Below are 25,643 nucleotides of genomic sequence, written 5' to 3' on the forward strand. Positions count from 1 at the left end.
AGAGTGTGGCAACAGCATCGAACAAATGATCCCCTTCCAACTACTAACTGTGCTCAAACTTGTTTATTTATGAAAAAGTGAAACGAATGACAAGGAATAGATGTGTTTCAAAAGAAGGACCAGCAAGATAGAAGACAGATTAATTTTTGAATTTTAGAACATATTTAAGTAAAAGCTTATCAAATCAAAGTTCTGACAGTAATAGACTACTTTGAAAGAAAAGGAAACTAATAGTAAGTACTGAACCATTAAATATGTTGTACCAGAATAATTTGTACATACTAAGAAATGATCATCACCAGTGTGTAAGAATCCAGATTTTTTATATTTTTTTATGGAAACGAGCTTACTAGAAACACAAATGTTACTGTATTGTTTATCCCTAATGAGTGCAAAATATGATTTATTTCTGACTGACATAATTTCCAGATATTTAAGACAGTAGCAAATAGCATTTTCCATAACATCTTTCAGAAATTACTATTAATGAAATATATATATTAACTATTGGTGTAGGGTCCCATAAGGGTGAAACTAGATCACTGGGAATAGACCTCCATATAGCTTTTTAAAGAATGTAGAAAATGGAGGGAAAAAAAAAGATGATTGGAGTTTTTGACCTAATATTCAGTCCTCACCCTGTGGTGAGCTTATTTAGTAGATAGATATCTACTGGAACAAGGATAGGCTACAATTTGGGATTTAGCTGACCAAACTGTATTTTTATTATTATTATTTGACATCTTCAGAGAGTCCAAAGACTCATCGAGGGAGGGCACCTGCTCTACATTCCTGCTCTACAAGCCATTCAGGCCTTCACCAAGTCTGGTGGTTTCACACTGGTCAGTGAAATCATTTCTCACCTAGATATTCAAAACATGTATGCCTATAGTGGGCTTGAACCTACCACCTAATTAATTGAAAAGCAGAGATGCTACCTATCAGCCAATGGAGCCATCTAAAATGATGATGATGAAAGTAATGCAAGTTGTATTTAATTTGAAAATAAGAGAGAGTATGGAGGCGTGTTTATTAAAAGAACTGCTGATCAGGACAGCTACAATCAGGAAATTCAGATAGTCAAAACTTTATAGCATGAGTTCTAGTTAAAATAATAGTATATGTCATTAGAAAACAATAATAACATAGATGTGGATTCAAAGAGTTAAATGGACAATACAGTGACATTTTAGTTGTTGATTTGAAATTTGAATTTTTCTTGTCTCACCACCCACAAAAGGCTTTTTTTTTTTCATTTTATTAATTTCATAGTTTTTTTAAAAAAATTATTTTTATGTAGTACAGAAACCCTGCTCTAGAGACCAAACATGGAACTTTACCATGGAATCTTCAATCCATTTCAGGCTTCTAATAAGCAGGTTGATGGACTTCACTGGATGATTACATTTAAAGGCAAATATCCATTGGGAAAAAATGAAGATATAGTGGTAATAAATACTGTAAATGACAGTATTTATTACCACTATGTTGAACGGTAAAGTTTTTGTTGGAGGTGAACAGGTCTTATAAGAGTACCATCCATATGTAGTTCCAGCAGATATCTAATCCTTTAGCATATATCTAGCCACCCCTGGGATAGATGAGTGTGAGTGCAGGTGCAGTTTCCCAGGTTTCAAATCTGAATGGATCCTATAACTCAGCTTATGCCATTTGCAACATTTCTAGAGTAGCTGTACCTGCAGTATCTCTAATTTTATCTTTTAATTCTTGTAGCAAAAGCACTTCAAAGGGAAAAAATCTAGAGATGTAGTGATGGAAGCAAAACAAGGTTCCACAGAGGATTCCCAGCATCTGGGATGCATAAACCAAACCAAAATTTCAAACCAAACTGCTGACAGTTTGGTTTGAAATTTTTGGTTTGATGCTTATGCAGAACAAACAAGTACCTAACCTAAGATACTTGTTTGTTCTGCATAAGCATCCATCTTATTCTTATCAGTACACATTAAGCTGGAAATGTCAAGATTGTGAAGGGGAAGGAAATTGATTCTTTTCTATCCAGTAACATTTGAGAAATAATCATCCACTTTACCACACGATACTTCCAAAATTTGGCAGGATGCCCTGTCTAATTAGAAAATTATGTTTGAACATTCATAAGTTTCATATATCAAAGAAGTAAAAAGAAAAAAAAGTTTCTTTGCAAATCAAAACAGATGTAGCACTTCTGTATTTGTAAGGGCACACTATCCATTCATTTTAGGGAAATCTCATGTTTTGGTGGAAAAGCTGCAAAACCTAGAAGAAACCCAAATTTGGCATTGTGCATGTTTATATTCTCAGAAATTTGAAATGTTGATTCATCTTAAAATATATTCTGTTTAGGAAATTTGCCTTCTTTTAGTGTTTTTATTACATGAAGTGTTTTATGGTTATGTCCACTGTTGTGGAGATCATTCTGCGCACCATGGACAGACAAGCTCATTTTGAATCTGCATACTATAATATATCACATTTTTTATTGAACTCTCCAGCTTAATGTGTGCTGACAAGAACAAGATGGATGCTTATGCACTAACAAATATCTTAGATTAGGTAACTGTTGGCAGTTTGCATTGAAAATTTGGTTTGTGCATTTTGGATTGAACTGGGATTCTTCTCTGGAAACTTTGCTTTACTTCTGTCAACCAGTGAGGAATATGCCTAATGCTCATGGTGTCCTGGTATTTTCTACATTCTAAGTAAAATAGTAATGATTACTCTGAACTGTTGAGACTAATTGTTGTTCCTATCAGCTCGCTCCTGTGGAATTATAGTGTTAATACATTGGTTCTATAGTTATTCTTCTTGAGTTTGTTGAGATGGAATGCATGGTTTGCACTATCCAACTAAGCTAGACCCTGAAGGCTAAAGTACTGATTTAACTAAACTTTAGGCTACTATAGTGCAGAAGATGCTGACCTACACTGAAGTCCTTTCACTCCATTTAGCATCCAGATTCTGTGTGTTGGAAGTATATTTTGCACTTGGTTAGACTATAATAAATTTAGTTTAATCCTTTATCCAAGTGTGAGCAAACAAAGTTTGTGCCTGAAAATATCTTCAGGACTGAGGTAAGGTGGTGCAACTGTTGGCAACTCGGAGCAAAGGTGGACCAAGCTCTCATCACTCCTTGTCTCAGTATCTCCCACCATGCAAAGCACTCGGAGCAAAGGTGGACCATACTGAGACAAGGAGTGATGAGAGCTTGGTCCTAAAATTTGCAGATAATTACCTAATTATCTGCAAATAATAGCGTATTTATTTTGTTATTCTGGGAAATTTCTATACCTTGATTGTTTAAGGTGTTCCACTGTATTAATATTTTATTAATGTAAATATTGAAAAGTGTTGGAGACAGGGCATCCCTATCTTACTCCTTGGTTTATAGATTGTTTTTCAGACAACTTTTCATTTATTTTATTATCTTTATATATATTCAATATTGCATGTAGTAAAATATTAGGTATATTTATTCTTTTGTAATATATCAAACAGTATATATCTTTTTACTTTGTCAAATGCTTTTTTGTAATCTATAAACAAAAGATGAGTTTCCAAATTAAATTCTCTTCTTTTTTTCTATAAGTGGTTTTAAACAGAAAGCTGCATCTATTGTAGAGCGTCTGTTTCTAAATCCATTTTGACCTTCTAATAATATTTTTTCACTGTATATTTTTAGTTTTTCATTAAGTATTCTGCTATATATTTTGTAACATGTATTCAATAAACTAATACCTCTATTGTTTATTTTTGTTTTGTTTTATCCCCTTTTTTAAATATAGTTATTACTATGCTTGTATTCCATTCTATTGGTATTTGTATACATTTTATTTAAAAATTTTAGCGATCTTTGATGAAATTTTTTTCCAGCAAATTTATACAGTTCGGAGTTTATCCTATCTTCTGTCGATTTACCATTTTTTATTTTATTTAGGTTGTCCTTTAATTCTTTCATTGTTATTATATCATTTAAGGTATTTTGTAAGTTTCTGGTGTAATTATTTTTGATGCCAGTATTATCCATCCAAAGATCAGTAAAGTAATCCAAGAATTCTTTTATATCTATTTCACAATTTATATTTGCAGTTTCTTTTATATCTGCATTCATGTGTTTAGTATTTTGTACGCACCGGGTCTTATTTTGTATGTAATTTTCTAGATATGATGCAAATTTTTCTCAGCTTTCTCTCTCTCTCTTTTGGCTATTGCTCATCTTTTTTTATATTCAATTCATTTTCAAAATTATGGACTTTACAATTGTGTTATAAATAACTTTTATTTTATAACACAGTTGTCAAATCCATAATTTCTAAAATGAATGCTGATTACCATGCAACACTAAAAGAAAGGTTTTTTATATTCAATTTCATCTTGTTTTTTGTTACTTAGCCAGCTTTTTATTTTCAAGTATTGTTTTTTATTTCATTGTCCCATACATAATTTTTTATTTTTATATTTTTTGTGTGTTCCTAGGCTTTCATATGCTGCTGATGTGATCATTTCTTTTATATTATTCCATTATTTCTCAATGTCTTCATTATCTTGTATTTTTTCTATGTAGTTATTAATCCTCTGTTGGTATAAATTTCTTATACTTGAATCATTTAGTAGTCTTACTTTGTAATTAGATTTTGTTTCTCTAGTTTATTATTTTTTTGTATTTTTTGTAGCCAGTTTAGTGGAAATCTTAGTTTTGCCTGTACTAAATAGTGATTACTAAATCACTTAAGGAATTGAACAACGTAGATACGAATATAAATTAAATTACACTTTAATAAATATTTCCTGTTACAGGCCTTACAGAAAATTGGCATCCCTTATCTGCTCCACCAAAGACCAACCACTTCCCCTAGACCTACCTGGTGTATACCAGGTCCCTTGCAGTTGTAAACTGTTTTACTTTGGCCAAACAGGCAGGACAGCGAATATCAGAATTTTTGAACACAAGGACTAAATCCTTTTTCACAAGTACAGCCATTATAGTCTTGCAGTCCATTCTCTGGATACATGCCACAGAATACGGTGGAAGAAAGCTACAGTAATACATCGTAGCAAATACAAATTCGAAAGACTTTATGGAATCAGCCTCAGCCCTAAGAAACTCTCCAATCCTCAACAAAGTTGGTTGTATGCGACTGCCCCAAATTTGGGAGGCTTACATCAGTAGACCTTCAGCCCAACGGCCAAGAACACCTACTTAGCCCATTAGAGGGTACCATCAGGACTTTTAGGAGAACAATAGCTTCATCTCTTCATTCTCAGTTACTGTATTGTATTGCCTACGTGCACATGCCTTTTTTGTAAGTTCCTTTTGAAAATGGCAATGTGACGTTGCCGAAATATCGGAAATATTTATTAAAGTGTAATTTAATTTAGATTCGTATCTACGTTGTTCAATTCCTTAAGTGATTCTAACTAGCCCTCTTCTAACTTTAATGTCTAGGAAGAGGTTTGCTGCTTTTTCATTTACTATAAAGTAATCTATTATTAATTTTTGTCTTCTTGCACACCACATATATTTATGTATATTTTTATGTTGGTAAAGTGTATTCATTATTTTTAAATGATTATATATTGTATAATCAATGAGTCTTTTACCATTTTTGTTTACTGTTGGTTCTCCAAATTTTCATATATTATTGTTAATTTTTTTCATCCGTATTCTGGCATTAAGATCTCCGGCTATAATTATATGGTCTGTTTTATTTAATTTTTCATATACTCGTAACTCTTTGTAAAACTATCATTTTCTTCTTCTTTTCCTTCTTCAGGGGCACGCACTCCAACAACTGTTAAATTTTCTTTATTTAATTTTAATTACACTTGTGATATTCTTTCATTCCAGTATGTATAATGAGTTATTTTTGCTTTAATTGATTTATGGATACAAATCATTACATCAGCTTTTGCATGTATTTGTTTGTCCACTCCACTATATATGATATTGTAGTTAGCTGTTTCTTTTTTGTTTCTGTAAGAACTGCAATTTCTATATTTCCATCATTTAAAATGTTATCTAATTCTTCTTTATGTGCTATGCTTCTAATGTTCCATGTAGCATATTTCACCACGTTTTTCTTTTTCCAAAGTTCCTTAACCTTTTCCAGTTTGCAGTCATTTCCCATGTTTTCTGTCCAGTTTGGATTTCATTGAGATTTGAAAATAATGTGTGTTTCCCTATGTCAAGTGACTAGCATGATGATAGGTATCCTAGTGGTGGGGCTGCCGCCTTAAGACAACTAGGCTTGCCTTTTTTAGTAGATAGTGGAAACTACAGTTTGAGAGGAAAAAGTCACCCCCCTCGCCCTCGAATTGCTCTAATAGCACTGGGTGGGATAAGAAGTAAGAGAGTGGAGGGAAAGAAGACTAGTCTCCAGATATGATATACCAAGTGTATATTGTACGAAGTAAGATCAGATCTAACTTGAGTATCTCAGGTTTGTCATGCCTGTACTCACCTTGTAAGCCCCTGAGTCATTTCACAACTAACTGAAAAATGCAGAGAATACCGAATCCCTCTATGTTTCCTCTTTATTGATTTTAAAAAAGCATTTGATACCATAGAACACAATGCAGTCATCAGTGCCTTACTGGAAATAAATGTGGACCTTAATTTCTTTTATCCACGTGATAAAAGAAATTAACAAAAATCAGACTACACAAATAAAATAACCCTATTTGATCAACCTATAAATATAAATATAAAGAGAGGGGTCCAAAGCGATATGATCTCCCCAAATCTATTTACCAGCACTTTAGAATACATTCTGAAAAAAAATAGACCTAAATGCAGGAATAAGCATAGATGGTGAAAAACTACAAATCCTTATGTTTGCCGATGATCTAGTACTGATATCCCACAACCCAAAAGATCTAGAAGAAATGGGTGAAAAAATTATGCATAAACAGCAGTAAGATAGGCTTAGAAGTGAATCTAGAAAAAACAAAATGGATCAAAAACATTTACACAAGTGACAGTCACCTATATATTAATAACATCCCTATAGAACTAGTTGACTCCTACAATTACTTAGACAAACAATAAAAATGAATAACGATTTATCTGAAGAACTAGCAAAAAGAAAGCTGCATGGCTATCATTCAACAGACTAAATGAAACACTTATTGATCCAAATCTTGACATCTCTATGAAGTCAAAACTACTTAATAGTGACATTCTTCCATCACTCACATATGGATCAGAAACATGGAACATGACAAGAAAAGAAGAAGAAACTCTCAGAATAACTCAGCATGCAATAGAACATAGGATTTGTAACATCAGCAAAATGGAACATGTTAGAAACACGGAACTAAGAAAGAGATCATGCATAAAAGATGTTGTAACTGCAGTATATGAAAGCAAGATGAGATGGGCATGTCACATAGCCAGACTCAGGGATAACAGATGGACATATAGAGAAACCAGGAAGACCATTTACAAGATGGGAAGACCCTCCACTGAAATCTGTAGGTATAACATGGAAGAGAGAGGCTCGAGATTGTTGGAGGCATCTTTGTGATCTGCACTTGTGTAGAAATCCTGAGTGAAACACAGGTCCATCAAGGTAATACAATTAAGGAAAGCACCTACTGAATAGAAAACATCAAAGAACATAATTCTGCATAAAAAAGGTAATAAAGAAGACATCAGTAATTACAGACCCATCTGTCTATTATCACACACACACACATAAAATATTTGCCAGTCATCCTAAACAGAATACAAACTTCCATCAACAAAAATAGCTGCAAAGAACAAGCCGGTTTCAAAAAAGGCGTTTTGACAATAGACCACATTCATACTATTACTCAACTAACAGAAAGATGCAGAGAATACCAGATTCCACTTTGTCTTCTTTTTATAGATTTTAAAAAGACATTTGACACTATTGAACATAACGCAGTATTCCAAGCTTTAACAGAACAAGGAGTAGAAATAGCATATATCCAGCTCACTAAAGATATCTACAAAGAAGGCATAACAAATATCACTCTTTCCAATCACTCAATTAAAATTAACTTAAGTACAGGAGTATGTCAGGGCGATGTCTTATCACTAATCTATTCACATCTACTCTGGACAGCATTCGAAAAACTGGCACGAAAGGTGGAATAAATATTGTTGGTGAAATGTTAAATATCCTATTATTTGCCGACGATGTGGTATTAATATCTCACTCCCCTGAACTATTAGGATTAGTGCTGGATGACATAAGCAAAACTGCCAAAAAATTGGATTGGAAATACATCCGGACAAAACAAGATGAATGAAAAACGAATAATATAAAGATTATACAATCGCTCTAGAATCCCACACCATCGAAAAAGTTGAAGATTGCATATACCTTGGAGAGTCAATAAAAATGAATAACGACATATCAAATGAAATAGCAAGAAAAAAAAAGAGCTGCTTGGATAGCCTTCAACAAAATAAAATCAACGATCACCAACCAAAACATAGATATGGAAATAAGAGCCCACCTTTTCAATAGTTACATCCTACCAGCATTAACTTATCGCAGTGAAACACAACTTTAAAAGAAGGTCATAAAGGAACACAACTTTAAAAGAAGAACCAAGCTTAATAACAACTCAACGTGCAATAGAAAGAAGAATGTGCAGTATAAATAAAATAGACCATTTAAGACACACAGAAATCAGGAAGAAGTCTGGACTCCAGGATGTAATAAAAGCAATCTACAATAGCAAAAGTAGATGGGCAGGACATCTTGCCAGAATGAGAGACAACAGATGGACAGTCAGAGTAACAAATTGGTATCCGAGAGATACCAAAAAGAAACCTGGAAGACCAGCCTTAAGGTGGGAAGACCCAATGATTAAGAAAGTTGAAGAAAATGGAAAAGAAAGGCCAAGACAGGAATAGCTAGACTCTTTATGACCTGTAGTCATGGAGAAATCCTGACTGAAATCACAGGTCCATCAAGGTAAGTCCCAAATTGCCATCTTATCCTCGTTTATCCAGTTAGATACCTAACAGGGTGCATGATGAGAAGGTGAGGATTGGACATTAGTTCAGAAGCCCTGGTTTGGTCACTGCATTCCTTAAGAGGCTTTGTGGAGGTTTTTCCAAGAAAGTCGATATCATTCAAAATTTGTGAGCAGAGGATCACCTCTCTAATCAGAAAGTTAACAAAATGGGAGGCAAAAAGGTTAAACAGGTGTTTACCAAGAAGCAGGAAAAAACCTTAGAGGAAGAGCAAGTATAGGAAGACCACTGATGTAGTTAGTAGTGCATCATAATTCTGAAAAGTAAGAGTTGAGAACATTAGAGACCTGACAAATAACATATAAGAAAATTGCAGATAGGAATTGAGAAAAAATAATACAATTGCTGAATTGTGTGTGAGGATGAAACTCAAATCGATAAAGCTATAATTATTCTGTCTTGGATTAGGGCAGTGTTTCTCAAACTTCAGATATCCACGTACCCTTTCTTAAATTTTTATTATTACTACCCCTTATCAAAATAATAGTAATAAATAAATAAATAAAGTATATTTCATTGTAAATGTCTATTTTATTTGAATTTCTATGTTCATGTAAACAAAAAATGATTTATTTTTAATAGAACAAAAATTGGAATAGGTTCCTCTTCATTTCCCGTCCATGAAAATCCACATTTCAAGTAATTCATATCATACTTATGAATATTTTTATCTTCTTCCTAGTTGGTTCTCTAGAGATGTCAGACGACACACCCTTATCAATTTCATTTAATCCAGATGCAATATCAATGTTTTCTTGTTGCTTACAGCTACTTGTATTTGCTATATTGCTCTCTTTTGTGCGTTTTATAAATCCAGTGTTTAACCAATGATCCGTACTTGAGAATTTGAAAGCTAAAAGAATTTGAAAATCATATGCACTTCTTCATAGCTGCTCTATGAAGAAGTGCATGTGATTGGTGCAGTATTAACAAAAGATTGCGCAAACCAAAGACAAAGCCAACAGTTGAGTTGAAATGCTAATTCTCTTCAACCGAATTCCATAATATCTGAAACACATTCACTATATATTTCTTAGTTTTAACATGTTCACAACGGGGTGGTGTCAAGCAAAACCATATGTTGCACTGGCAACATATGGTTTTGCTCGAATCTAAACAGCAGTTTCTGTTGGAGGGGGAGATGTGATTCATTAGTTAGTGCCGTTTTTATCCCAGTTGTCTCCAATTGCACTATTTCTTGAAAAATATATTACACAAACCGTAAATGTAAATGTCTGTACCTTATTCAGTGATACAATAAAACTACTTGTTTTTCTTAGTCTTCAGTATAGTGACCATGTTGGGGAGGGCATGGTGTTTACCACAGGGAGTGAGTTACTATCGCCAGGATGTGAACGTCTTGCTGATAGTAACTCGCAATTCAAGTAGGAGAATTCATACATAATATATAATTCATTGAGAAATATATACTTTTAAAATAATTAATTTTTTCTTAATAATGGTTCCATGTGTTAATGGTGCATAGCAGAAAATTGCTATGTACCCCCTGAAGACCTTTTGCGTACCCCTGGGGGTACGTGTATCACACTTTGAGAAACACTGGGTTAGGGAAACATTATTGTAATAATCATATCCAGTAAGAGTTATACCATACTGAAATGAGGAATTTACACGTGAAAAGTATACGCACCTCAAGGACACTGTACTGGCATTTTTTTTAATATTTAAATTGTTAGTTATTCGTTTATTTTTTTTTAAATATATTTGATTCATTAATAATGATCTCATTTATTGGAATTTCCATTGGAGAAGATGGTTTTCAGTAAAACTAAATATTTTCCTACTTTGTTTTGATTAATCTGCAGCTACAGTCTTGATTACTATTGCAGTTTTACTTATGCATTTCATTAATAATTTGTGTTCAAACTATCTGCTAAACTAAAATTGTGTGTGTGTGTTTAAATAAATATATATATATATATATATTTGAATTTATTTTAAAGCCACTATTATTAAAGCATTTATATCCTAATTAATGTGGTCTTCTAACAGCTCACTATTAATTTCTTAAAATTATATCAGTGAAAATAATTTTTCCATGCAGCTGCATCTGCATACATCAGTACCAGCATAAATTAAAAACCATGTAGAACCTAACACCTATCCTTGTGGAATAAGCATGCGTTATAATTATATATTTGGTTTAATCCTTTATCCAAGTGGAAGCAAACAAAGTTTGCGCCTTAAGTATTTTCAGGACTGGGGCAACTCGTGGTAAAGGTGGGATAAGTTCTGATCACTTGCCTTAGTATCTCCCATAATGCAAAGCACATCTCCTTGCAGACATGTATACTGCTATGCATTAAGGGAAGGGTCATTACCCAGACTAGTTTCGACCTTTATTGTGGTCTCATCAGTGGGAGCCAGACTCAGAGTTGGTGATACTAAGGTGGAAGTAATGCAGAAGTCATATCACCATACCAGTTGCCAAAAGGTGTCAACACCTTATTACTAAAATTCTCTGGATTAGAGATAGTTGATAGAAGTTTTTTCATTTTCATTACTCAAGAGAGTAATGTCTTTTATCCTTGTATGAGATTCTATGGAATTTTTTAAGGATAAAAGACATTACTCTCTTCAATAAAAAAAAATTCCATAGAATTTCATACAAGGATAAAAGACATTAACCTGGCAGATACAGACATGTTAGCAAGTTTTAACATTGTCTCTGTCTCTCTCTCTCCAGTAATATTCCTCACAAAGAAAGAACAGAATTGTTAATCCAAAAATTTCCACCTGACATAGTGGAATTATTAAAATTTACAATCACATTAGGTTACTTCACATAGAAAGTTAAAATATATAAACAACAGGAACAGCGGGCTCACCCTTATCACCCAACTTTTAGTCAAATTTTAAATCATCCTGCAAGATATCTATATTACCTTTATCAACTATCGCCTCCCTAGTATTACATTGTCAGCAAGCAACTGAATATCCTCCTCAATCTTTTGCTATAATATTTAATATACACATTAAAGAGTATCGGCCTTAGTACAGAGGTTTTGGGCAATCCACTAGTCACCATCATTTGCCTTGATTCCAGTCCATGACTCTGATGTCTATCTGTCAGACCCCACCCTCCATGCTAGCAGTCTCATATTCATTCCATTCATGCAGTATTCTGTCAAATGCCTTTGCAAAGTTGACCGACATCATCATGGTGTAACCATTTCATTTATCCAAGTCTGCTGTCATGTTATTATAAAACTGTGAGTAAATTACTAAGGCAGTACCCACCTTTTACAAGCCATACTACTCCCTATAGACTATCATATTTGTATCCATCCATTCCTAAATTTTACCTTTAACCAACTTTTCAAATGCTTTAATAACCACTATTCCAAAGATACTCGTCTATAATTTTCTATTTTTGTCTTGGAGCCACCTTTATATTACAGAACTGTCTTACCCTTTTCCATTCCCTTGGAACCTTGCCAGAACTGAAACAGATTAAATAACCTCGCCAAAGGCACTTCCACTGCACGTTCTTGTAATACAGAAGCTGACATACTGTCCATTCCCACTGCTGTATTCATGTTGCTATTTTTCAGTTTGACTACCTTCAGTTCATCTACATCAATTCTTACACCAGCCTCGCATCACTAACTGCAGTCTTCAACTGGATATATACCCTTGCAAAGCAATCACTTTAGCAGAGTAAAGTTATCCTTCCATAATCATTCTTTCTCTTACATTCTACATAGTGAAATAAACTCTTTTGGATTTACTTTGACCTGCTTAGCTAATTTTCTCTCATCTTATTTAGCCTCCCTAACCATACTCATGATCATGCTTGAATACTTTGTTTATATTCCCTCCATAATGCTTTTTTGCAGTCCTTATATTACTACTTATCTACTTTTCCTCACTTTTTTCATAATGTTCTTACCACTCACTCATTACTCTTTGATATCTTTTTTTCATCTGATAAGCACTAATTCTTGATACATGTTCACCACCCCCACTCTCAGTTATCGACACATCACTGCTCATCAGCTCTGCATTCAAGTTGTACTTTGCACACACACCACTACTTATCTACATAATCCAATGGATACAAGTAGCACTTATCACATTTTACAAAATAACTAAAATGAAAATTCACTAAAGACGAAGCAGTTGCCTTCTTCTTTTGCTGCTCATCAGTATACATCACGCTACCTTTAAAGAGTTTGTAAGAAAACTCAGTCAAATAATAATCATTCACATTAGAAATACTATAGGCGCACTATCTACAGCTGCTTTCAGACTTAAAACCCACAGCTAATTAACCAAAAACTTATGCATCTGTAGTATTCTTCATTACAGCTTCATCCAATGCATCTACTTTCCAGAATGATGTATAGTTTTACTGTCAGACAATGATTATTTCATCAGAATGTTTAATTTTTGGAAGCAGAAAACGTGTACTAGTTGCTTAGAGAGTAGTGATTACGTGTTCTTTCCTTCCATAAATTATCATTCTGATGAAATAATCATGAATAATAGGAAAAATATACATAATTCTGGAAGCAGATAGAATTGGATAAAGCTGTGATTAAGAATGGTACAAGTAATAGACTAATTTGGAGGAAAATTGTGGACAGGAGATTAATAATGTAAATTTAATCATGTAGTGCTGTCATAATAGCCTGAACATCCTTTGAGGGTACATATCAGGAAATTGATGATGCTAGTTATGTGGGTCTCCCACAGTGAGTCTTAACTCCATGGAGGTTACTGACATAATAATAGCTTCGTATTTTTTGGTAGATAGTTTATATCAGTGTTATTTAATAACTATTATTTTTCAGAAAATAATGTATACTAAAATATAATTATAATATCTGATACTTTCCTGTATTTTGGCAACTTTACATTGCCATCATAAGGAATCACAAAAACAATGATGTATGCATGCAGGCACTAACACTGGGCAAATGAAACTGAAGAAAGACAAAGTTGGGTCTAGAGTCCTAATTATGGCATCCCTGGTGGGATAAATTGGGTGATCTTGGCCTTTGGACTTGAAGATCTGAAGATGAGTGCTTCCCAAATTTGGAAAGCACATATCATTGTTTTTGTGATCTTGATAATGGCAGTGTAAAATTGCCAAAAATGTAGGAAAGTATTAATTAAAGCTATTATAATTAATATTGTAGTATACATTATTTCCTGAAAAATAATAGTTATGGGTAACCAATGTATAAGCCTGTCTGACAGAATCAGTGTTTGATCTAGAATGCTGCTGTTTGAATTTTTAATTCCAGCAATTTGTTTTAATAATTTTTTGTCATTTTTTAGCTTAGTATTTTTTTAGTTGTCTTTTTAGTTTTTCATTGTTTTCACTCAGTCCTGAATACAGACAATATATTCAAGTGATATCTTCAAATTATTAATTTTGATTTTAAATAGTCTCACAATTTCTTTTGTTATTTTAAAGTTAGCTCTTTTAATTTCTCGTTATCTTTTCTCTATTTTTTTCTCGTTATCTCGGAACTACTACCATTACTTATCGCCTCCTCGTGGTACACCCTGGATAACGCTAAATGAACTAGAGCGACCTTGGCAGCCAGTCTCTGGCTACTAACTACATGCAGCAATCGGAAGTGAATGGTTTGAAGAACCAACTGACTAGAAATCTCAGACCCAAAGTCTGAATCTGTCATCTTAACATTGAAGGATTTAACAAATGAAAATGTGAATACCTTTTAAAATTCCTTCTTGACCAAAATATAGACATTGTACTCCTCCAGGAAACACATGCTGCTACTGAAGAAGACTTGTACAGAAGAGGAAAAATATATGGCTACCAGCTTGTAGGAGCAACTTACCACCATGTATATGGCAGTGACATATGCCTGCAACAACATTGAGCAGATCGAACTTGTTACAGCATCAAATGATGATGTCAGCTTAATCATGACAAAGTTGGGCGAACTGACGCTTGCTAATGTCTACAAGCCACTAAACGTCCAATGGCCTCAACAAGTCCTCCCTCTTTTGAGCCACCCAACTATATATGCGGGAGACTTCAATAGCCACGATGATAGAAATATGCTCAGAATGATGAATGCAGCATAGCCCTCACCGACTGGGCCGAGACTTCCAATATCTACTTGGTATTTGATGCTAAAGAATGTGGCACCTTCAGATCAGCAGCATGGAGAAGAGACTATAATCCTGACCTCTATTTTGTCACCTCTAACAACACGAATGAATCCCTACCTGCTCAAAGAAGAGTTCTCGGTGACTTCTTTGCAGCCAACACCGACCAGTTCTCCTTGAAGTGGACATAAAAATATCTCTTGTCCGATCAATTCCCCACCCGAGATGGAACCTTCGATGAGCCGATTGGGAAAAATATGCCATTGACCTTGACAAGTGTTCGTTTCATACCTCCTGTACCCAATAACTACAATCGATTTGTATGAGCTGTCATCTCTACAGCTAAAAAACATATCCCTAGGGGCTGCAGAAAGGAGTATATCCCTGGATGGAACGAACGGAGCAAACAGCTCTATGAGAAATTTATGGAGAGCGGGGTCTGGAAATCGCAGATCTCCTTCACGACCTGGACGCAGCAAGACAACAACACTGGATCAAAACAGTTGAGGGACTGGACCTCAAGCACTCTAGCAGGAAGGCCTGGAGTGTATTACGGAAGCTAGGAGGTTCTACAATGATGACTGCTAAAAAGACAGATGTCACACCAAACCAAGTTGCTAACCACATTTACTAGAATCTCGAGATGCCAACGTGCTAAAAACCATACCATCATAAAGTTGAAAGAGAAGCCAGAGACCTGAAGGCAAAACTACAAGATGAATCAGAATATGCAAGACCCTTCAGTGATGAGGAAATCAACAACGCACCAGCTGATACAAATACGGGAAAGGCCTTGGGGTTTGATGGAGTTAACCCGGAATTTCTTATTCATGCTGGCAAAAATACCAAAAAATGGCTTTTTGGCAGGCTTTAGGCCCAATCGCAGCTGTTGTGACCAGGTTCTGGCACTGACATCATACATTGAAGCAGGCTTTCAACAAAATCTTGAAACTTCTGTAGTGTTCCTTGAACTGCTGCATATGACACTGTCTGGAGAGAGGGCATGCTGTATAAACTAATGAAAGTACTACCGTGCCAAAGAACAATACAGCTTATTAATAATATGCTCAGCAATAGATATTTCCGTATTATCCCTAGAGAAAATATCAGTAATCAAAAGAAACTCAACAACGGCCTACCACAAGGCTCAGTACTGGCCCCTTTCTTATTTAACCTATACATAGCTGACCTGCCAGATACAGCATCTAGAAAATTCTGCTATGCAGATGATATAGCGTTAGCCACCAGAAATAAAGAGCTAAGACGGAGGGGGAACTCTCACAAATGACCTTGCTGCTATGCATAACTACGTGTTCTGCGAGGCTGCAACCAAGCCAAAGTAAAACTGAAGTGTCAACTCTCAAACTTGGTTCTACACCATAACAAATATCCTAAATACCTAGGAGTTACAATTGATCACACCTTATCATATAAGAAACATGCTGAAAACACAGCACTGGAAAAATTAGAACCAGAAACAACATCATCCAGAAATTATGTGGCACATCTTGGGGTGCAGCAGCAACCACATTAAGAACATCTGCACTTGGATTGTTTTTTTCGGTGGCAGAGTACTGCACTCCTGTTTGGCTCATCAGCTGCCATACCAAACTAATTGACTGCCAGCTTAACACCACAATGCGACTTATCACTGGAACCATAAATACAACTCCTATTTACTTGCTCCCAATAATGAGTAACATAATACCATCAAACCTATGAAGACATGATGCTCTACTACATGAATATGATAAAATACTCAGAAACACTGAATTGCCTATACACACTGACATACTAGAGCTAAAGCTCAACAGACTGAAATCAAGAAAGCCCCCTCTCTGTGAAGCTAAACACCTGAGAACGACCAACTACATCACCAAAGAACAATGGAAGTGAATGTGAAGCATAAATACCAATGCTCAACTTCAAACTTGGTTTGATAGGCATCGTCTCAACATCCCGGGTATGGAACTGAGCTGAAAGACTTGGAGACAACGCTGAACAGGATTTGCACCGGACATAGAAGATGTGCAAGCTCTCTCTCTACAAGTGGGGAAAAATTCTCTCACTAGCATGTGACTGTGGTCACCCGAATCAATCGATCCACCACATCTCTACTGAGTGCAGTCTTTGTGCATACACAGGCCAAAGAAATGACTTCCTGGAGGCGACACTGCCTGTTATAGGCTGGATCAGACAACTTGATATTAACCTATAAATGTTTTTTTTGTTGAAAATATAAGTATCTTTGTTTTATTCTAATTGTTTGTCACTTACTTTCTATATATTTATTTTGACTTATGTACCTCTATAACTGCATGTAGATTGCCATATGCTAAATAAATAAATAACTTAATTTTTCTACTGTTTGAATGTCATTTATGGATTATAGTCAATACATTTTGCTTTCTTGTCTTTTGAATATTTGTAGTATGATTTTGTGATTCCAGTGCACACTGGCAAATAATATTCAGCTAGCTTGAACTTGGCAACAGCCTTCAAAATGAATAATGTTGATTGCTCTCTAGTCAGTCAGTAATCACAGCACATAGTTTTGAGACATTAATAATCATTGAAGGCTGCTTCGATGATTATTACACATACTGTTCAGGAATCAGTTGACTATAGTTAAGTGATTCCTAATTGATATTTTGTTTTTGCTCCTGTGATTTTTTATACAATCGTAGAAGCTAAACAAATACTTTTCAAACACAGTGTGCTCTCTTATAGGTTTTAATGTTCATGGAGATATGGAGTTTTGTTTGGAAATGAGAAAGTTTCTTTAGTTTGCCATTATAATGCAAGTCTTTCTATTTCAGCAGCTCAGACATCATTAATCATATCTATGGCTAGTTGCTGTAACAGAACATCTTGATGAAAGATGTGGATTTAACTGTAGGAGAAGGGGTGGAGATTCTTATTGTTATATATTATATATACATTTTGTAATGTATGGTTAGGATTTACTACTTGAAAAATCTCAGGAATAAGTAAATTTTTCTCTTTAGATTGCAGCAAAAATTCATACATCAGGAAGTGAGAGTAGTGGAGCAGGAAGTGGAGGTGTGAAGCGACCTCTTGAAGACGGTATGGACAGTTTAGCAGGTAAGAATATTATAGGTTGTTCTAAAATAATTTTGTATGTTGACTGTGCGTGTGTATGATTTCTGGAAATGGTCTTTTCCATGATAAGTTGCATTTTTGTTCATTTTAATAAAGCAAAAATCAATCCTTATATAAAAAAAAGCTAATTTATGCAAAAACGAGTCCTTATAAATTGTTTTTATGTGCTATTTAGGATGTGACAGTTCTTGGAATATTTACTTATAAATTAGTCGTCTGGTGTTTAGTAGCTATTATGGTTTTCGAGATAAATAGTAGTGGTTTGAAAATTATCAGAGCATTGTTTTGAACATGTCTAAACCTAGCATTGCATTAAGAAATGCTGCAATACATAATCTAATAGTTTTCATTTACATCCAGATATCTTTGAATCTGTCATTTCTTTAATTTATTATAATTATGTCTGTTAAACAAATGTAGGTAGCCTTTGTTGTGCCCATGTGTTGTTTGTCAGTTATCACAAGAGTGATGCTAAGGGGAAAGCTTGTTATTTTGTATGAAATTGGAGACCAGGATAAACTGCAGGCTCCTCATTGCTGCACATCTTGAAAGCTAATTTTATCCATTGAATTCAATAACCAGGAAAATAGCAGGTATATTTTTGAGGTGCCAGTGATATAGAGATTACCACATGATCATTTAATTGTTTTTAGAAGCATTTGTATCGTCATAATAAATAATTTTAACATATAAACATATAAAACGTTAAATAGCACTTTATATACAAATTTTTTGCTTTAAACTAGCAAGTCGTTTTCAGTGTAGAAACAGTTATACAGGGCAGAATGTTAACCGTGGATAAAACAATATTAGTTGGTTGCACATATGATGTGTCTTCATCAAGATATTATAGTGTGTGTGTGTGTGTGTGTGTGTGTGTGTGTGTGTGTGTGTGTGTAAAATAGTGATAACTAAAGAGAATGAGACTTCCGTATTTTTGGTAAAGGTTGTTTCAGTGTTAGTTTGGGCAGAGCATTAAACTTCAGCATGTTCTGTAAACGTTTGTATTTTAAGAACAACGATAAAGTAATTGGCGAACATGTATTTGATATCCACACCAGAATGTCCTAAGCTTGGACTTCTTAGATTTATTATAAGTGATGTAAAAATGATGCTCTGTATTTTTTTCCCCATAGAACAACCAGTTTGTTCAAAATAAAGATGAGATGAGAGTTTGATTGGAAAGAATGTCTGTATTAAGTGACATTTTTTTTAAAGATTCTTGAAACAGGTTCAGAAGCACCAGAGACGTAAGGAATAGACTCTTTGTAATATTTCTTAGAGCTGGTGTATAGGAATTACAGATCTGTTCTATTTACCTTTTAACATAATATTCTGAATGTTATGAATTTCTATCTGGAGGTCCTGAGGGTTAGAACAAACAATATGCACACAGTTTAGTAGATTCTTTATAATTCCTGTATTTTGAGAAGGATGAGCTGAATTGTGTAGTATGGATCACCCAATGAAGGTTGGTTAATGATATACAGAAGTAGAACAAGAAAGCAAAATGTAATGTCTAAGGCCATTTTGCCCACTTTTTCAACTTCCATGATGAATTTTATGCAAGAATTTAGTCTTATCTTTTCCATTGATGATAAAGCTTCGCATATGAGAAGCATATATTTGGGACGAGACCAGATTGCAAATATATCATCATTACATTGTACTCAGAAGGATAGTTGAGTTGTATTGAAGAGAATATGGTTTCCTCGACATTATGAAGAAACCTATACGAGGGTTGAGAGGTTCTTAAAATAGATGGCAACACTATCGGCAAAATTTTTTTTTTCTAAGTAGGTACATCTGTCACAAGCATCTATGTGAAATTGCAAGTCATTCTATCAAGTAGTTTGTTTTATACAGCTGTCTGAAGCAAAAGTGTTGTCTGTATACCTTGAAATGGATAACATTGAGTATTGTGTAGTTATAAAATTCTTTGTAAAAGAAGGTTTAACACCAAAAGAAATTCATTCGAAGTTCAGACAAGTTTATGGGCACTCTTCTCCTTCGTTTTCAACAATTAAGAAATGGACTGCCAAGTTTAAATGTGGCCGTACCGGCCTTGAAGATGATCCACATGATGGACATCCAAAAAACTGTAACAACACCGGAAATCATCTATTTTCCTTTTCTCATCTATTTTCCCTCAACCATCCTTTTGGGTAAGATATATAGATGACATCTTTACTGTATGGCCTCACAACAAAGACTCCTTACCTTCTTTTTTAAACAGTATCAGTTCCTTACATCATCGTATAAAGTTTACCATGGAAATGGAAGAAAACAACCAGTTATCTTTTTTAGACGTTATCCTCATCCAGTCACCTTCAAATACTCTTACAACTACAGTTTACATTAAACCAATGTTCACAGGTCGTTATATTCTAAAAGAATCAGCCCATCATCCTTGTCAAAAAACAGGAATCATAAAATATGCAATCAGAAGAGCCAAAACTATTGTTCTACTTCTAATTTTCTACAGAAAGAACTTTCTACAATCCAACAACATATAAAACTCAATGGCTTTTCCTAAAAGAGTACTCAACATCTTCTCGATTCTTATAATCCACCACAAAATAACAAAGATCCAATACGTCGAGTTCCAATTCCTTACATCTCCGGGATTTCAGAACCTATTGCAAGAATTCTGAAGAAATATGAGTTAACAGCTACGTATTCACCTATTAACAAATTATCTTCCCATTTTCCTTCTCCTAAAGACATATGCTCAACTATATCTCTTCCTGGAGTTTATCAAATTCCCTGCAACTGTGATCTCTCCTACTATTTTGGACAAACTGCTGGATGTTCTCTTGAAAAAAGAATCGAAGAACATCAATCCTCCATTCATCACAACAAACCTGAAAAATCTGGATTGGCTCAGCACGGGATTGAAACTAACCACTACATTCTTTGGTCAAAAATTCGCCTCTTACATAGATCCCATTATAAATTTGAACGTTTATTCAATGAAAGCGTGGAGGCCTTACTCCATCGTCCTAACCTGAATCGGAATGACTTTATATCTATATCAAAAATCTGGGAAAGTCTAATTACGATAACTCATTAATTCATATTAATTTTATATTATTTATTATTATTAATTAATATCTTTATTTCAATCATGTCTCTGCTTAAAAATATTCCCTTTAATACTTAGTGATATAACATCACGCAGCTTGTTCTATTTTTAAATGATCTATTGTTAGTATTCCACCTTGTATTTTTTTAAAACTGTTCTTGTAGTGCCACTGAAGATGGTCTGCTATTTCCAGACTGAAATATTTGGTTAATTAAATATCTTTCTTGTGTTTACGTGCATATATTATTTAGGATATATTTTGCATGAAGAATTGCAAATGAAAATGCTTTGCACAAGATGGGTGCCACTTGCTCACAGCATGATCAAAAACGCAGTTGCATGAAATCTCTGAACAGTGCTTGGAGTGTTTTAACAAGAATAAAACTGATTTTGTGCATTGATTTATTACTATGGATGAGATTTGATTCACCATTATACACGAGAATTCAAACAGCAGTTAAAACAGTGGAAGCCATTTGTTCACTGCCAAAGAAGACAAAGTAGGTTCCATCAGCAGGAAAGGTCATTGCATCGGTGTTTTGGATGCTAAAGACATTTTGTTTATTAATTATCTTGAAAAGGGTAAAACAGTAACCAGGGAATGTTATTCTGATCTTTTAACCAGACTAGACAAGAAAATTTATGAGAAAAGACTCGGTTTGCAGAAGAAAAAAAATCACATTTCATCAGGACAGTGCACCTGCCCGCAAAGTTGTTTTGGCAATGGGAAAATTAAGAGATCTGCACTATGAATTGTTGGAACATCCACCCTATTCCCCAGATTTGGCTCCCTCTGACTTCTGTCTCTTCCCAAAACTAAAACTCTTCCTCGCTAGTCAACGTTTTTCTTCGAATCAAGAGGTGATTGTAGTTGTAGAGGAGTATTTTGCAGATCGTACTGAGGACCATTACATGGAGAGGATAATGGTGCTGGAGCATCGCTGGAATGAATGTATTAGTCTTAAGGGAGATTATGTTGAAAGATAAAAATAATTTTGAAATTATAAATTCGTTTTTTCATTGTTTGGTCGAGAACTTTTCAGACCACCCTCGTATATGTTATTTAGTTTGTTGACTGTGGTATTGTTATCTGATAGGTTGTTCAGACTGCCCTGGTACATCAGCTCCAAGAAACAGTGTGAAGAGTACCAATTCTTTCTTTCTCCAGCATTTCTGAACCTGTTTCAAGAATTAAAAAAAAAAATATATATATATATATATATATATATATATATATATAACTTATGTAGAATTGCAGCACTTGTAATAAACCTGAAAAATCTGCTTTAGCTCAGCATGATGTAGATACCAAACAGAATCTTCTGGTGGTCAAGAACCCGATTACTTCATCGTTCTTGCTTTAAATATAAACATCTATTTAAAGAAATTGTTGAAGCCATAATACACTGCTTGAACGTTCTTAAATCAGAACAATTGTGTTTACCAAAAATATAGAAATGTCTCATTCTCTTAGTAATTCCTTTTTTTATAAATACTATAATGATCTCTGTCTGTAGTCACATCATATGTACGAGTACACATGGCTAATATCATTTTAAATTCGCCATTGTTAGCATTCTTCTTTGGATAACCATTTTACACTTCAGATGGCTTATTTCGACTTGAATCTTAACAAACCATTTGAAGTGTGGAAATGGTTATACAAAGTATTAACTTCCATTATTTGATGTTTCTTGTGTGCATGTGTTAAAATATTTATTGATCATGTGACAGATACTTCTATTTAGTAATTGATCTGGATTTCCTATGAAAAACATTCGAGATTCCCTGTATTCCAGCTTAGAATCTCTTATAAGAATTTTCTTATTTTAGATCTTCTTGTACCTGCCCTTCTGCACAAGCAAATGCAGTGCATTTGCTTGTGAGATCCAAGCAAATGCACTGCATTTAGAATGGAAATTTGCATTTTTTGAAATAGAAACAGTTTAACTTCATAATTTGAGACAAAGAATAGAATTTGGTGCTGCCATGAAACAATTTTCCTTTTCAGAGAAATAATGTTTAAAAAAATGCTTCTTTATTGGATTTTTTTTTTTTTTTTTAGTATGAAGGAAGGTTTCTCATTAATGAGAAGTCTTTCTTGAAAATATCTCTAACTTGAAAGTAATAAGGTACAATTACACTGATTGCAATCATTGAGTACAATGATTGAAATATTTGTAGCAGTTTAAAAGTAAAGCTGCTGTTGAACATAATGCCAAGAAAATATTGCCTTTTTGAAAAGATTTTAAGTGAAGACATAACACAAACCTGTTAAGACTCCAAAGAAATATTTTTAATAAAGATATCATCAATCGGTTCAACAGGAACTTTTAGGTTAGGTAGATCAGAGCGCTCTTTTTTTCTTCATGAACAATATCGAACACTGTTCTAGCTTCATCCCTTTTTCTAAATTTTCTCATATCTGGTCTCTGGAAAAGGAAAAGGTCTTCTCTTGGTATCAAAATTCATTCTCATTATATTCCCAAACTGCTTACACGAGTTCACAATCATTTCTGACACTCTTTCTAGTTCCAAAACATTACTGATGTGTCCACATTTCTTATTTGATCTTTTCTTGTTTTTGCCAACATTGTCCTCAAAACTCATTTCTATTATGTGTATTCTATTTATGTTTTCATGTCTCTGCAGAATTAGACAACATGAGCAAAAAGTGACTTCTGTTAATCAAAAACTTGCATTTCAGAGCAGACCTGAACTGTCCTTATAACATCAGGAGAAATTAGAATCCAGTCATAGGGATGTTGTAGCCCTATGATGGGGTTGTATCAAGTCTCACCTCTAATTTTTTGTTTTAAGAGAAAACAAGAATATGCTCAGTTTTTTGTTTTGTTTTGTTTGACTCTCATGGCAAGCTTTGATATAATTGAGGGTATCCTTCCATATTCCATTCCAGAAATATATTTCATCAACCTTCATAACAAGTAAATAAACTCCAAAATGTTCAGCAGAACTAGTAATGGAAAGAATGAAGTATCCACTTTTTGCATTTTCTCAGGTACTGGAATCTTTGTGACTGATTCTTTATCTTGTTTGAAGATTATTAAGTCTTCTCTTATGTGCACCTTTGTTGTGTCATTGGGAACTTTTATCGTAGCATTTTTTATTAATACTTCTCTAAATTTTTTTTTTCTTTTTGATATATCTTCCAAATATTTGGACTAACCTCGCCTGCTTTCAAATACAGCCATACCCCGACTTATGCGAATCTGGAGTTACGTGGTTTCTTATATGTACGTATTCCCGTCCCACTTCACCACTAGTCATATCTTTCCGGTCCCTGCTACATTCGCCAGTGTCGCTCGTGCTGTAAACAAGCACTGACGTGTTTTGTGCGGTCTCCATTCATACACAATTTTTATAGTCTACAAACTTTGCAATTGTTTAATGTTATGTTCTCGATAAAAATTTTATCACATAAAAAATAATATCGTCCAAAAGAAGCAAGTTCGATTCTTCTACAGTTTGCAAGAAAAGAAAAACATTGACTTTGGAAACAAAACTCAAGATTATTAATGATTTTGAAGGCAAGATGAAAATTTGTGAGCTAGCAAAGTAGCTCGATCTACAGGAATCCACAGTAAGAATCATAAAAGAAAGGTTTACAGATTTTGGAGGACATAGATTCTAACAAGGAATGAATTATAGCCACAAGGCAAGGAATAAAAAAAATCATTAGCTTGCTATGAAGAAATTTTGCATGACAAGAAAAAGACATATGCTGTCAGACGAATCTATTAGATTTTATGAAACCATCGACATCGAAATAACTTTCTTTTTTTATGTACGAAAAACTACAATTATGATTATATTTTTAAAAAAATATAGGTGTTTTTGTAAACCTTTGGTCCCAATTAACTAATATTTTGTATGATTGTATATATAAATGACATGCAAAATTATACCCCGAGTTACGCGAATTCGACTTACGTGCTTTTTGTTGGTCCCACCTACAGCGTAATTTCGGGGTATGACTGTATTGTGCAATTTATAGTTTTTTGAATATATTTTAATCATTTGTATTTCTCAGTAACCGAGAGTTGAAAAAAGCTTTCTGCTTCTCTCTGTAATTTCAATGTAATTAGCAGTAACAGTTGATCATTTGTTCACCAGAAAATGAAGGGATCATGAATATTGGGATTACCAATTTCAAGAAGTCTTCATCTTTAATAAACTCAGATTCTTCAGGTATGATATTTGCTGGCTGTAGCCTTTGCACCACAGGGCATGCTTTTCTTATTATCATTTTTTCATTTCCTAGTCAATTTCTCAATCTTTTTCTCTGTTCAC

The 25,643-nt window shown here is 34.1% G+C and overlaps 1 protein-coding gene across 2 annotated transcripts in view; it reads left to right on the top strand.

Annotated features, from left to right (window-relative positions):
• Nucleotides 1–25,643, top strand: part of LOC150092300 (far upstream element-binding protein 1-like) — a 176,958-nt gene that overhangs the window by 1,646 nt on the left and 149,669 nt on the right. For both annotated transcript variants that reach the window (XM_090414931.1, XM_090414930.1), the window contains exon 2: nt 18,133–18,229. In XM_090414931.1, the coding sequence (XP_090271057.1) occupies nt 18,133–18,229 (97 nt within the window). The remainder of the gene's footprint in view (nt 1–18,132; nt 18,230–25,643) is intronic.

The sequence above is a fragment of the Typopeltis vanoorti genome, chromosome 26 (assembly GCF_054136105.1).
Source record: "Typopeltis vanoorti isolate ZY-2024b chromosome 26, IOZ_Tvanoo_1.0, whole genome shotgun sequence".
Lineage (NCBI taxonomy): Eukaryota > Metazoa > Arthropoda > Arachnida > Uropygi > Thelyphonidae > Typopeltis > Typopeltis vanoorti.